Source organism: Hemibagrus wyckioides, linkage group LG14 (genome assembly GCF_019097595.1).
Source record: "Hemibagrus wyckioides isolate EC202008001 linkage group LG14, SWU_Hwy_1.0, whole genome shotgun sequence".
Taxonomy (NCBI): Eukaryota; Metazoa; Chordata; class Actinopteri; order Siluriformes; family Bagridae; genus Hemibagrus; species Hemibagrus wyckioides.
This window is the reverse complement of record NC_080723.1, coordinates 2,717,802-2,729,926: the sequence shown is the minus strand read 5'-3', so window position 1 is coordinate 2,729,926 and position 12,125 is coordinate 2,717,802. Positions and strand designations below refer to the sequence as shown.

Below are 12,125 nucleotides of genomic sequence, written 5' to 3'. Positions count from 1 at the left end.
AACATAAGTAATCATTTGAGAGCTACATTAGCAATAACAAGCTAATTATATCTGAAAATGAGGCTGACTGAGAGTCTGTTTGCGTTTTTTTTCTAACTTAAAAGCTTCAGAAAGTATGACTTTATTTCTAGTAAGGGAACATAGTGAGCATCAATGTGCTCTGGTTGTTTTGCGGTGCATTTTTTTTTGGGGGTGGGGGGTGGGGGGGGGCTGTTCAGCAGCGAATGTTCCAGTAAACTGGATTCTGCAGGGTTCTGTGATTGAGACAAAACTAAAAATGTCCAATTCCCTGATGTTGTGCCCTGACTACTGAACTAGTGAGCTGACTAGACTCACCCAATAACAAAATCGAACAATGTTTTGTTATTTTGTGTGTGTCCATGTTTTCTACCCTTACATTATTAAAGCATCATTTATGCTTTAATCAAACCAATTTCCCCGTCTTGGCTACTACTATGGAATAAAACCATGTGCTAAAAATTGTATTACGGGTGTGTATATAAACCGGATATATTTTCATTTGGCTAAAAATGGATGATTTTTAAGCATCTCCATGTATTTTTAAGATTCTGTCTTAAAACCATAGAACCAAATTCTAGCCTTAAAACCAAATTCTAGTCTTAAAAAGTGACTAGAATTTTACCCGTAGCATCGTCTTAACCGATAAAAAACCCTAACATATCTTTAGTCAGTGCCATAGTGTGAGTACTGCTTCAACACCTGGCAATAAAGTACTCTGTGCATTTGAGAGCCAACAGCTTTTCCTGAGCTTGATTTGTCAAAGGATTTTATACGATCAACCTTTACTTACTCTTGCGCAGATGTGCTTATCAACCTTTACAAACGGATAATGCTTGAGACATTTGAAGCGATCTCTTATTGAACCGACTGTACGGATACCAGTCTCTCAGGAATTACTGAAAATGAATAATCTGGTCAATACGCATGTATATTTAAGAATTACATATATCGAGATTAATGCAATAGCAACAGCAAGGCCCTTGAGGACAAACGATATGTAGATCTGAGACTCCTAAAATTTGATAAACTGAAATGCTCAAAAAGAAAAATAAATTAAGAAAGAAAGCAAGAAAAGCTCACAGCATAGCTCATCAGAGAAGCTCTCCTCACTCTCAGCTTATCTGATTGGGTAAACCCACGTTTTTTCTCTCTGAAAGATGGAACACTGCCAAAAAATGTCTGGAGCAATTTAGAAATCAAAATTACGAAGAGTAAGCAGCAGCTTGCAAACGTATCACTATATCATCAAAAATGCAAAGTATTTTGCACAATATTCCTGAAGATAATGGAAAATAGATCATTTATTTGAACACTAAACACATTTTGGCTAGTGATTGCATAAACATTGACCACACTGCTTAGTGTCTATTGAAATATTTCTAATAGCCAGAGTATCTCCGTATTTCACCATGGTGTCACGGATCGTAAGTAGACGTAATCTTTTAGCACAGTGGGAGTGTATGACACTCTGAATGCACTTACTCTAACTCAGCAGTAGTTATCATTTTCATTTTCAGTCATATTAGCTTGCAAGCTAGCCGGTGCTTGAACTAAATTCTGGGTTAATTAGCCCAGGATAAAGTAATGAATTGCTATTGGCTGTCAAATATAGATAAAACGGTTGAAACCAGGTTTCAGTGTACCGGACAAGTGGTATGTTTTATTTGTATTCATTTATTCAGTCGCTCATCTTCAGTAGCTTCATTATCCTGTCAGTGTTGATTGTTGAATCCATCAAAGTGCACCATGTACACACACATAGGGTCAGTTTAATGTAGCCAGTCCATCTACTGTCATGTTTTAGTGGAGGTAACTAGACAAAACCCACTGTACCGCCATGTATATTATAATTCATCTTTTAATCTACTATCGTTTTGCATTTTTAATGCAAAGAACTCAGATTCAGAGTGCATTTTTAAGCCAAAGAACTCACTTCCTAACGACTTACTGACAGGGTTCTTGCTCCTGAATTCTACAGTAATGTTCACTCAATATTTCAAGCCCCCAAGGGCTCATCCAACATCTAATTTCACTTGAGCTAATAAAGCATCGCAATGGTCCTTAAAATGGCAGTGGAGATTCCTCTAAGGGGAAATGGTGAGGTCAGTGTTGACAAAGTCGTAATAAAGGCAGTAGTTAAACACAACGTAGATCTACAAGCAAGCAAGACCTAGACAAATGCACAGTCTCCCAACGCCCTTTGTTCCTCCTGGGAAATAGACTGCCTTTTTAAAGAAATAATAATAATGCTACTTTCTCTCTTCAGAATGACTAGAATCAGAGCACTTTCCAAGTGAAATATAATAGTTATAGAACATAACTAATTCTAATTAGAACATAACTAATCTTTCTGTGTCGAGCTATATGTCCCACTTCTGAGCTCCCGGTGTTCTGAGTTCCCAGTGTGACCACTTCCTCTTTCCGGACCTGCCTGATCCATCCAGACCGTCTACCCCTGGTTGAAGTCTCGTCACTTGGTGGTGCATGGACAGACGGTGATCCAGCGGACTGCTGTGGATAGAACCACTGAAGACCATCAAACTGTCTCTGAACTGCCATCACATCGGTCAGCTTTCAGCAGTTAGGAATTAGTGGTAAGTCTATAATGAACTCAGAAACTATACTGACCTATTAGTTTCACAGTTTACTGTTGTAGAAAGGACATTATCAACAGTTACATTATTTACTGTCCAGTGTCACCAAATGAGGACGAGGATCCCTTCTGAGCCTGGTTCCTCTCAAGGTTTCTTCCTCAGATCATCTCCTCATATCACCCCAGGCTTCTCGTTAGAGATAAAACAGTAACTTATCATTTTTCTATGTTTCTATACTTCTGTAAAGCTGCTTTGAGACAATGTCCACTGTTAAAAGCGCTATACAAATAAACTGAATGAATTAAATGAATACCTTATAGTTAAATCTTTTGTTGAAACCAGTATATAATGAGGTAAAATACGATGAAGAAATATGGCTTATAGTTATAGTTTGTACACACAAACATAAGCTCACACACACTTTTCTATTTCATATATGTATGCAAGTAAACAAACTCTGACTTGGCTTGAGGCAGAATAATGCTGATTAAAATATGAGCACCTCTACTCTCCAGTGGAAGGATGACATGCTGGGAGTTGTTGCAGCCATTTTTACTCAAACACAACGCTGTATTGTTGGTATTCTCCGTCCCTGAACCTGGAAACTATTGTTGACTAAGAGCCAGACATTTGTAATGCTTTTTCTCAACATTTATTAGACAGTGAGCTCTTCACTTGTTCTGCCCAAATGCATGGGTTCTCGATATGATGACTGGGAGAGCTCTCAAAGGGGCTGCAGATGAGCATGACTGACATCTTAGACTTAAAAACCACCAGGAAGTCGGTGCTCAGAAGCATCATAAACATTTTTACACGACTACTTTGTAATTGATAAATATTATATATATATTAGATAAATTGTATATATATACAATATATATTGTAAATAAAGTATATCGTTTTATTTGACGAAATTTTTTTCACTTATAAATCTAGCTAGCTCACTACAGTGACATTTCACTAGCTGAAATGATGTTGTTAATTAATTATGGAGAGAATTAAAGACAAAACCACACTAATGGATAAAACAGAAATACATTTCAGTAACTGGTAACTTACCCAGGGTGAATATATGCATTAAATATTGACACTGCGTTCAAAGCTAGGTACAGCAGAGGTATCTAGGTAAAGCCAAGAATCAAACTAGTAATCACATTTACATACATTTAAGGCATTTGGCAGACATCCTTATTCAGGGCGACTTACACTTTATCTCATTTTATACAGCTGAGGGTTAAGGGTTTTGCACAGGGTCTCAGCAGTGGCAGCTTGGTGGACCTCACTACCACATTCCCCATAATAAAGCATGGTTCTCCTTTAACATACCCAAGTATCCTCCAGAAATATGCAACCTTCTTAACATTACTGCTCAAAATCAGAGAAGTGTTCTTATAAAAGTTATTCAGGTTCTCGATCTCCCAACCTGGTCACCAATATGAACACCAATTTGTGTAAGAAGAACAAAGTGGTGCTACATTACTATAATATCAGTGTATAACGTGTCCAAATGGATTGTGACATATAAAGGTAAAAATAGCTAGATCTGACTGATCTTAAATTGCACCACTGAAGCACAAATTAATAAGAATCCACAGATAAAGATTATGCTTCGAAGCTGCTGTGATGTATTGTGTCATACTGTAATGCCTGAATTTTGACATCTACTGTATTCTATACTTACAATAGATCTATTCAGGTCTAAAGACATACTTCCTTACCCAGTGTGCAACAGTAACACTTGAGAACTAGTATAAGATAAGTAGAAGGAAAGTAGAAGTTAAAGTAAATCATGTGTAAACAACTATAGGAGAAAAATTAACATAAAAAATAGAAGAGCTTCGTGGTTATACGACTTATGCCTTCGATGCCATAGGGTAGCAGACTGCTGAGACGGCTGGACTTCAGCCAAATTACAACCACGATCCAGTCAAAGGCCAAGAAGAATTTATTTAGGTTTAATTTAGAAAGTCTTGAATGTTCTTTTAGCTCGAACAAAGCAGTAGCACAACCACCAAAATTTATTTATTATAATATATATATATATATATATATATATATATATATATATATATATATATATATATATATATATATATATAAGATTAATGAATTGATCATATCAGTCAACTGAGCATGCTTTATATACTGACCAGTTTTACTGACCAGTACGCACTGACTAATTGAGCCTGCTTTATACACTGACCAGTTTAGAATCATACGTTACTGTAAACATCATGACAACAAATATGTATATATTTAAATATATAAATATAATTATTAGATATTATTTGTAGCTGTACTCTTGGTTACTAGAATTGAAACTGGATGAAGCAAAAAAGCAGAACAAAAAATCATAAAGATATAAACATTTAGCAGATGCTCTTATCCAGAGAGACTTCGAATTTATCTCATTTTTTTCCTCATTGAGAGGATTAAGGGCCTTGCTCAGGGGCCCAGCAGTGAAAGCTTGGTGGAGCTGGGCTTCGAACCCACAACCTTCTGATCTGTAGTCCCGTGTGTTCTCCCACATGTTCTCCCATAGCATTTAACGTGTAATTATAAAATATTGCATTTATTAGATTTAAGCATAAGAAAAGTAATTGCAGCTTCACTGAACTAGCCTGAGGCTCACACAATTAATGTATAACCTTATTAACCTTCGACAATCTAACAGTTTAAAGTGAAGAAGGTGTCTTCCAGACTGCTAGTGACTGACGTTCAAGAACAATTTGTTATATCGCTTTCGGTCACTCTTCTGCAGATTTATTCTAACTTTATCCCCATGACTCCTTCTTCCCAGTTTTTATTTATTTTTTTGGTGAAGCTCCCAGTAAAATCACGTTAATGAACTATTTACCGTGACATAAAGGGAATTGCGCAGCATCAGAGCATCTTTCAAGCTCAGAGCTACTTGCACAACTGTCAATCATTTTGGATTCATATGTCAACTGGCACATCTAACATTTTTATCACAGAAAAAATAAAATAAAACTTCTTCTTGCAGATCTCCTAGAAGATTCGAAGAAGTCATTTAAATATATGTTGTTGCTTGAAAATTTCCATCTCACCCAGTGTCCCCGCTTCAATTTCTTCCTCATAATTTAAAGTCTAGTGCAAAATCTTTCCAGAATCTTTGCTCACGCCGAAGCTGCTCTGGTTCTCACTACCACAGGCTTTGCTCACTGCTGGTTGTTGTTTCTACAAGGTTTACGGCTAATCAGAAGCGCTCTCCTGCATGACGCCTTCTGCTGATTGGCTTGACTTAACAAAGTAAAGCCAGAACTTTGGCAGAAATTCCAACTACAAGCAGTGTTATTAGAACTCTAGCCAGCAAAGATCTCAGTGCATGTAGGAGGTCTCTAAATTTTAAAGAATAAATGTTGACTGATAACGTTGTGGCCTTTTCTAACACTTTGCTAACATTGCAGCAAGTGAAATCACCCACATACTGTAAAACGTCAATCATCCGTTCCTCCAGGTAACCTAGGCATATGATTTCATCAGTTATTTGCATTAACTTTATCTAGCAAGCTAAAAAAGAAAGCAGTCAAAACAAGAGCAAGAGGTAGTAGTCTGATAAGTGTATAAATACAACATGTGTACTGTCCACACTCATTACAGCTCACCCTAAAATAGGTTTACTCCTTAATTACCATCCTGTCGCTTGATTTCCAGAAGTAGTCGACTAGTTTAACTAGTAATGAGCTGAGCTTTTTCCAGAATCAAAAGCTTGCTGTGTAATTAGGCTAAGAAGCGTTTCACATGTGACACTGCATGAGGGAGGGAGAACAAAATATGCCAGTGGATAATGAAAAAGCCAGTTTTATCTCGTTCCTTTTTCTTCTTTACTTTTAGTTGCCTCTTTTCTGTTTTAAAGCATAAAACACATTGAAAATGTCTGTTCGCTTGTGATAGTACAAACCCAGAGCTGAGGAAGGAGGAGGTGAAAGGAGACAGAACAGAATGGAGAGGCTACAAATGCTGAGAGAGAGAGAGAGAGAGAGACAGAGAGAGAGAGAGAGAGAGAGACACAGAGAGAGAGCGAAAGAGAGAGAGAGGGAGAGAGAGAGAGAGAGAGAAAAGAGGGAGAGAGAGAGAAAGAGAGAGGGAGAAAGAGAGCGAAAGAGAGAGGGAGAGAGAGAGAAAAAGAGAGGGAGAGAGAGAGAAAAAGAGAGGGAGAGAGAGAGAAAAAGAGAGGGAGAGACAGACAGACAGACAGACAGACAGACAGACAGAAAAAACAAGCACTAGGTGAGAGAGTCTAGACGAAATAATCGACAAGTAGCCTCTACAAGTAACCCCCATGACCCCTTTTTCATTACATGTGAAGAGTCTTAGAGAAACAACACTTGTTATTTTTCTCAACTGTAAGCAATGTTAATTCTTTCAGCTGACACTGCATATATCCTGATAGAAAAAAGGTGTGAGAGAAAGTTCAAGCATAACCACACAACACAAATAGGATTGAAACAGAATCTCTAAAATCATCCAGAATAATCATTCCAGCTTGTTAACACTGAAACTAATGTCATTTGTCAGCCATTATATTAGGACAGCTAAGCCCCTGGAAAACTATCGATCTATCTGATCACATCTAGGCGTATACACCGATCAGACATTACATTATGAGCAGTGACCAGTGAAGTGAATAAGACTGATGATCTCCTCATCATGGCACCTGTTAGTGGGTGGGATATATTAGGCAGCAAGTCAACATTTTGTCCTCAAAGTTGATGTGTTAGAAGCAGGAAAAATGGGCAAGCGTAAGGATTTGAGCGAGTTTGACGAAGGGCCAAATTGTGATGACTAGACCACTGGATCAGAGCATCTCCAAAACTGCAGCTCTTTTGGGGTGTTCCCGGCCTGCAGTGGTCAGTATCTATCAAAAGAGGTCCAAGGAAGGAACAGTGGTGAACCGGCGACAGGGTCATGGGTGGTCAAGGCTCACTGATGCACGTGGGGCCCGTGTGATCTGATCCAACAGACGAGCTACTGTTGTTCAAATTGCTGAAGAAGTTAATGCTGGTTCTGATATATACATACATATATATATGTATATATATATATATATATATATATATATATATATAATATGGCACTGATGGCTATTTTCTTATTACATCTTGTGTAATGTGTGAAGGCTTTTTCACAAATTAAATAGTGCATCAACTCTTTCAGGTTAAAAGTCATCTGATCAGCTGTAAATAATGTAAGAGCCTAGGGGAAATTTATTGTGGAAAGAATCCTTCTTGTAAAAAAAGAGAGTTAACACAAACATTTTCCTTTGACATAGAAATACACCCAGAACCTACTGTACATTCTTCTTTGTTGCTATACACCACTATCCTCAGCAGAGCTGTACTGTCTAGATATTACGCCTGCACGGAGTTGCATCACAACCTATTCCAGTGAAGAGTCACTACTTTAACCACAGGAATGCTGAGAAAGGGACAGTTTCACTGTCACAAGTGTTTGAAGATGAACGAGTTAATAAGATGATTTATAGCAAAACCCAGCATCACGTCAACACGTGATGGCGTTAATTCGTATTGCTCATATCATATTGCTCATACGGATTTATGTTCCTCACCCACAAAGCGCTCGGCTGTAATCTCTTCAGCAGATGAAGTCATGGCAGTTTCGGATTTCCTGATTAAATGGCGATTCCCTTCATCTGATAACCCCAAACCCTATTTTTTTTAAAAATATATATATATATCCAATTACAAGTCAGCTATATATAGTGTGTCTGTCAGACACTTAATTATTAATGTGACAAGAAACAAGATAACCTGGAAACAAGATAAAGCAGCATTTTCAGACCTACAGGGGGACAAATGTTCGTTCTAGCCTCGTGATAATGGCTACTGTAAGTGAAGCACATCAAATTGTTAACTGGTACAAATGCACTTCATAGATCATCATTAGTGGAGTGTGTTTCCTGTTCAGTGAATTAAAGAGTAACTGGATCTAAACAAAGTCAATAACAATGCTGAATTTCGGAATACTTGAAAACTCTAGCTGTGTAGTAATCTGGTAATTACCTCACTTTTTGTAAGTAGAGCTGGCGCCTACAATCCATGTAAACCAGTGATTGATCGAAGCATCTAAAGCAGCACATATACTGCGACTAGTCTACCTGCTGCCACAAATGCACACAGACTTAATTGGAAAAGTCTGCATGGATGCTGGGTAAAAAAAAAAAATTAAAATGTACTTGCATTTTAGAATATTAATAATTTATCCTCTAGAGAATTCAAGAGGAGGTATTCAACTGCATAATTAACAGGGCAATGTGTGTATGCATTTGATTAACTCACCTTAAACAGCCGCAGGATGTTGGCTACCATGATGGAGACAGAGCTAGCAGATGCGCCGATCACTCCGACAATTTTGTCAGGTTTGGCAAAGATGGGCGGCTCTCCACTGGCACAGCGGACATCGGAGGGGTCGCGCTCAATCAGCGCCTGCACAAAGGTGAGCGACTGCTCCAGAGCGTATGTGTCTCTCGAGCATGTATCCAGGACGCGAGCACCCAGAGTGATATTGGGCAGCAGCTCAGGGTCCTTGTTAATGAGATCAATAGCAAAGAGCATGGCCTCCAAGCGATGAATGCCTTTCTCTTTCTTCAGTTCGCCGCATGGGGCGCCACGTTCCCCTCGTGCATGGACTGGGAAGAGGCCACCCAGGATGATGTCTCCATCTATTCGAATGGAATGAGCATATTCAGGAGCAGGGGGCATAAGAGGGTCCACTAGGCGCTGAGGTCCGTAGGTGAAGGAACAGCTTGCCACTGACAGCATAAAAAGGCAACCCTGCCATGTTGGGAACCTCGCCATGATAGTGATGTGTTAAAAGAACTAAGCAGGCAATTAAACAGAGGTGGAGATGTGCAGCAGTTACTGTAGCAGGTGGCAAGTAGGAAACAGGTGTGTGAGGTCAAAGGTATGGCCAGTACACCTCAGAGTTGAAGCAATGACCTGTGTGCAGAGATCCCGAAGTGGAGCAACCATCCTCTGGTCGTCAGATTCCGGAGGTTAACCATGGGTGTGTGACAGGGGAATGGTACATTCAGCAATCATACATTGTGATGCTGTAGGCTGCAGATCTCACAGACTCCTGTGGATTCCTGTATAGGAAAGAGAAGAGCCGAGGAATGAGCAATCCTTTCCAAAACACACACACACACGCACACACACACAGTAGTTTTTTACTATTTTTGTAAGCACCATCTAATGACAAATGTCAATAAAGCTAGTTTATGTGACACCTACACCAAAATCTAACCTTTCCCTTAACCTCAATACCCAAGAGCACATAGTTCCTACCTTTTTGGGGGGGATTATTTGCATTTTTTGTTGAAGTGGACCGGCCAAATAATCCCACGAGGTTACTATTGACCAATATTCGTATTCCTTTGGGAATTATTTGGTCCCCAACAAGATATAAAAACAAGTCTACACACACACGCACACACACACACGCACGCACACACACCGTCGGAAATCTCGGGTCTGCTCCTTAATCAAACGTTGGAATAATTCTTTACATATTTAATGCTAAATATAAAGAAGAGCGTGAGTGTAAGCTGTACAGAGCGCATAACATTTAAATTGCAATGGTCTATTATAAAATCTGCTTTGGGCGCGCGCGCGCACACACACACACACACACACAAACGCACACACACACAAATGCACACACGCACAATTATACTACTAATCGTTCTCACACCTGAGAATGCAGCCATTATAACTTACTGTCGCAATCTCTTGTTTATTTTCATGTGTCACTGATCTAAACCACATTTCTTCAGTAAATGTGCTTCCCTTTCTTAAAGACTTGCTTGACAATTACAAGAGCTTAAATTCAGGAGAACACGAGCTCACTGAAACAGTCAAGCTTCCTTCAAGAATAAATCCACGGCTCTCGCGTGGAAACCAACCCCCCTCCAAAAAAAACAGCTAAAATGTTATTCTAAGTGTTAATTAAAGCGGAGCCATAGTGCAACATCTTTACCATCCACGCGCCTTGTGATGGCTTCATGAACAGTAAGAAGATGGGTTTCCTTGCTCGTAAATGGGCTTAAAGGAAATCCTTTGCCCTGGTTACGTTCATATATCTGACATTGCATCCTTCTTAAAAACAAAGACAGAGTGCACCTGAATCACTGAGTGTGGTGCATCAGCTGGAGGAAGAAACATCTGTCGCAGGCGCACGCTCGTGGTGCACAGACTCCCCGCAACTGAGTCCAATGCACAAGCAAATCGAATCGAAATCAAATGCAACACCTTTGAGCACTTAAGTCACTCCGTGCATTTTTTTATTTTATTTTTTTTTAAATATATATAAATGATTTAGGAATTACCTGGTGATGATGGCGCTCCGGTGACTGTTTCCGGCTGCTCTGCTGGAGGAGAGCGCGCGGAGCAGGTTACAGCATCAGCTCTCCTCACACACACCAAACACACTCATACTCGCAGCTGCATGCCTCCTGTGTGGATAATTACTGTTTCCTTTCTCCTCACTAAGTCGAGGGTAAGATTCGCCGAATCAGTTCACATATCTACACAACCGTGTCTGTGCGCAGAAATTGTTTATGCACGTGGAACGAGGCAACGTTGTAACGAAAAGTGGAAAATGGAGGGCAAGAGCAACTTTTGGCTACAGCTTGAAGTGAGTCTGTGAAATCGTGCATCGCCTCCTGTGTTGCCTTCGCGCCTTAATTAGCTCCAGTGTTGTAATGAGAATGCGAGCGCACACGCACAGAGCCGCAGTTTGGTGCCGAGTGTAGCAACTGCAATCATCATGATGCATGGAGAAAAATAATGTGCTTGCGCCATCTGGTGTTGATTTCTCGCCCATCCAAGCCATCCATTTTCTCCATCCGTTAATTCTACACGGGGTCGCGGGGAGCCTGTATATCGCGGGGCACACACACTCACGCACACACACTTACGCACACACCCATTCACGCACTACGGACAATTTAGAGATGCCACTCAACCTGCAACGCATGTCTTTGGACTGATGGAGACTTGCAAACTCCGTACAACACAGGCTGGAGGCAGGGATCGTTGAAGATATAAACGCAGGATCCCAGCCCTGGTCTTGGAGAACCCACTGCACTGCATAGTTTATTGTTGTTCCTAGTCGAACCTAACCCACTTCAACTCTGAAACAGCAGTATTACTTGAATCAGCACTAAAATGTGCAGGATGTGGGTTACTCCAGTATCAGGATTCAAAGTTTGGTGTTCTTTTGTTTCAGAATGAGCACAAATCCTGGCAGCCACGCTCCAAAATCTAGTAAAAAGCTTTCCCAGAAAAGTGGAAGCTATAGGTTAAAGGACTAAATCTGGAACTGGATATTTAGAAAGCACATATGAGTATGACCGTCAGGTGTCCGCAAACCTTTGGCCATATATATAATGTAGGAGTAAAAGTCTTACCTGATGGCTTTTCTAAGATGCTCTCACAATTACCATAGATATAGGAAACATAAATCTAT

At 39.8% G+C, this 12,125-nt stretch overlaps 1 protein-coding gene across 1 annotated transcript in view; it reads right to left on the bottom strand.

Annotated features, from left to right (window-relative positions):
- The window catches only part of grm8b (glutamate receptor, metabotropic 8b), a 163,399-nt gene extending 151,773 nt beyond the window's left edge, over positions 1–11,626 (bottom strand). The window contains exons 1-2 of the mRNA XM_058407489.1: positions 10,984–11,626; positions 8,936–9,744 (exon numbers count right to left, since the gene is read on the bottom strand). Coding sequence (XP_058263472.1) covers positions 8,936–9,454 — 519 coding nt within the window. The 5' untranslated portion in view covers positions 9,455–9,744; positions 10,984–11,626. The remainder of the gene's footprint in view (positions 1–8,935; positions 9,745–10,983) is intronic.
- Between the last annotated feature and the right edge of the window lie 499 nt (positions 11,627–12,125).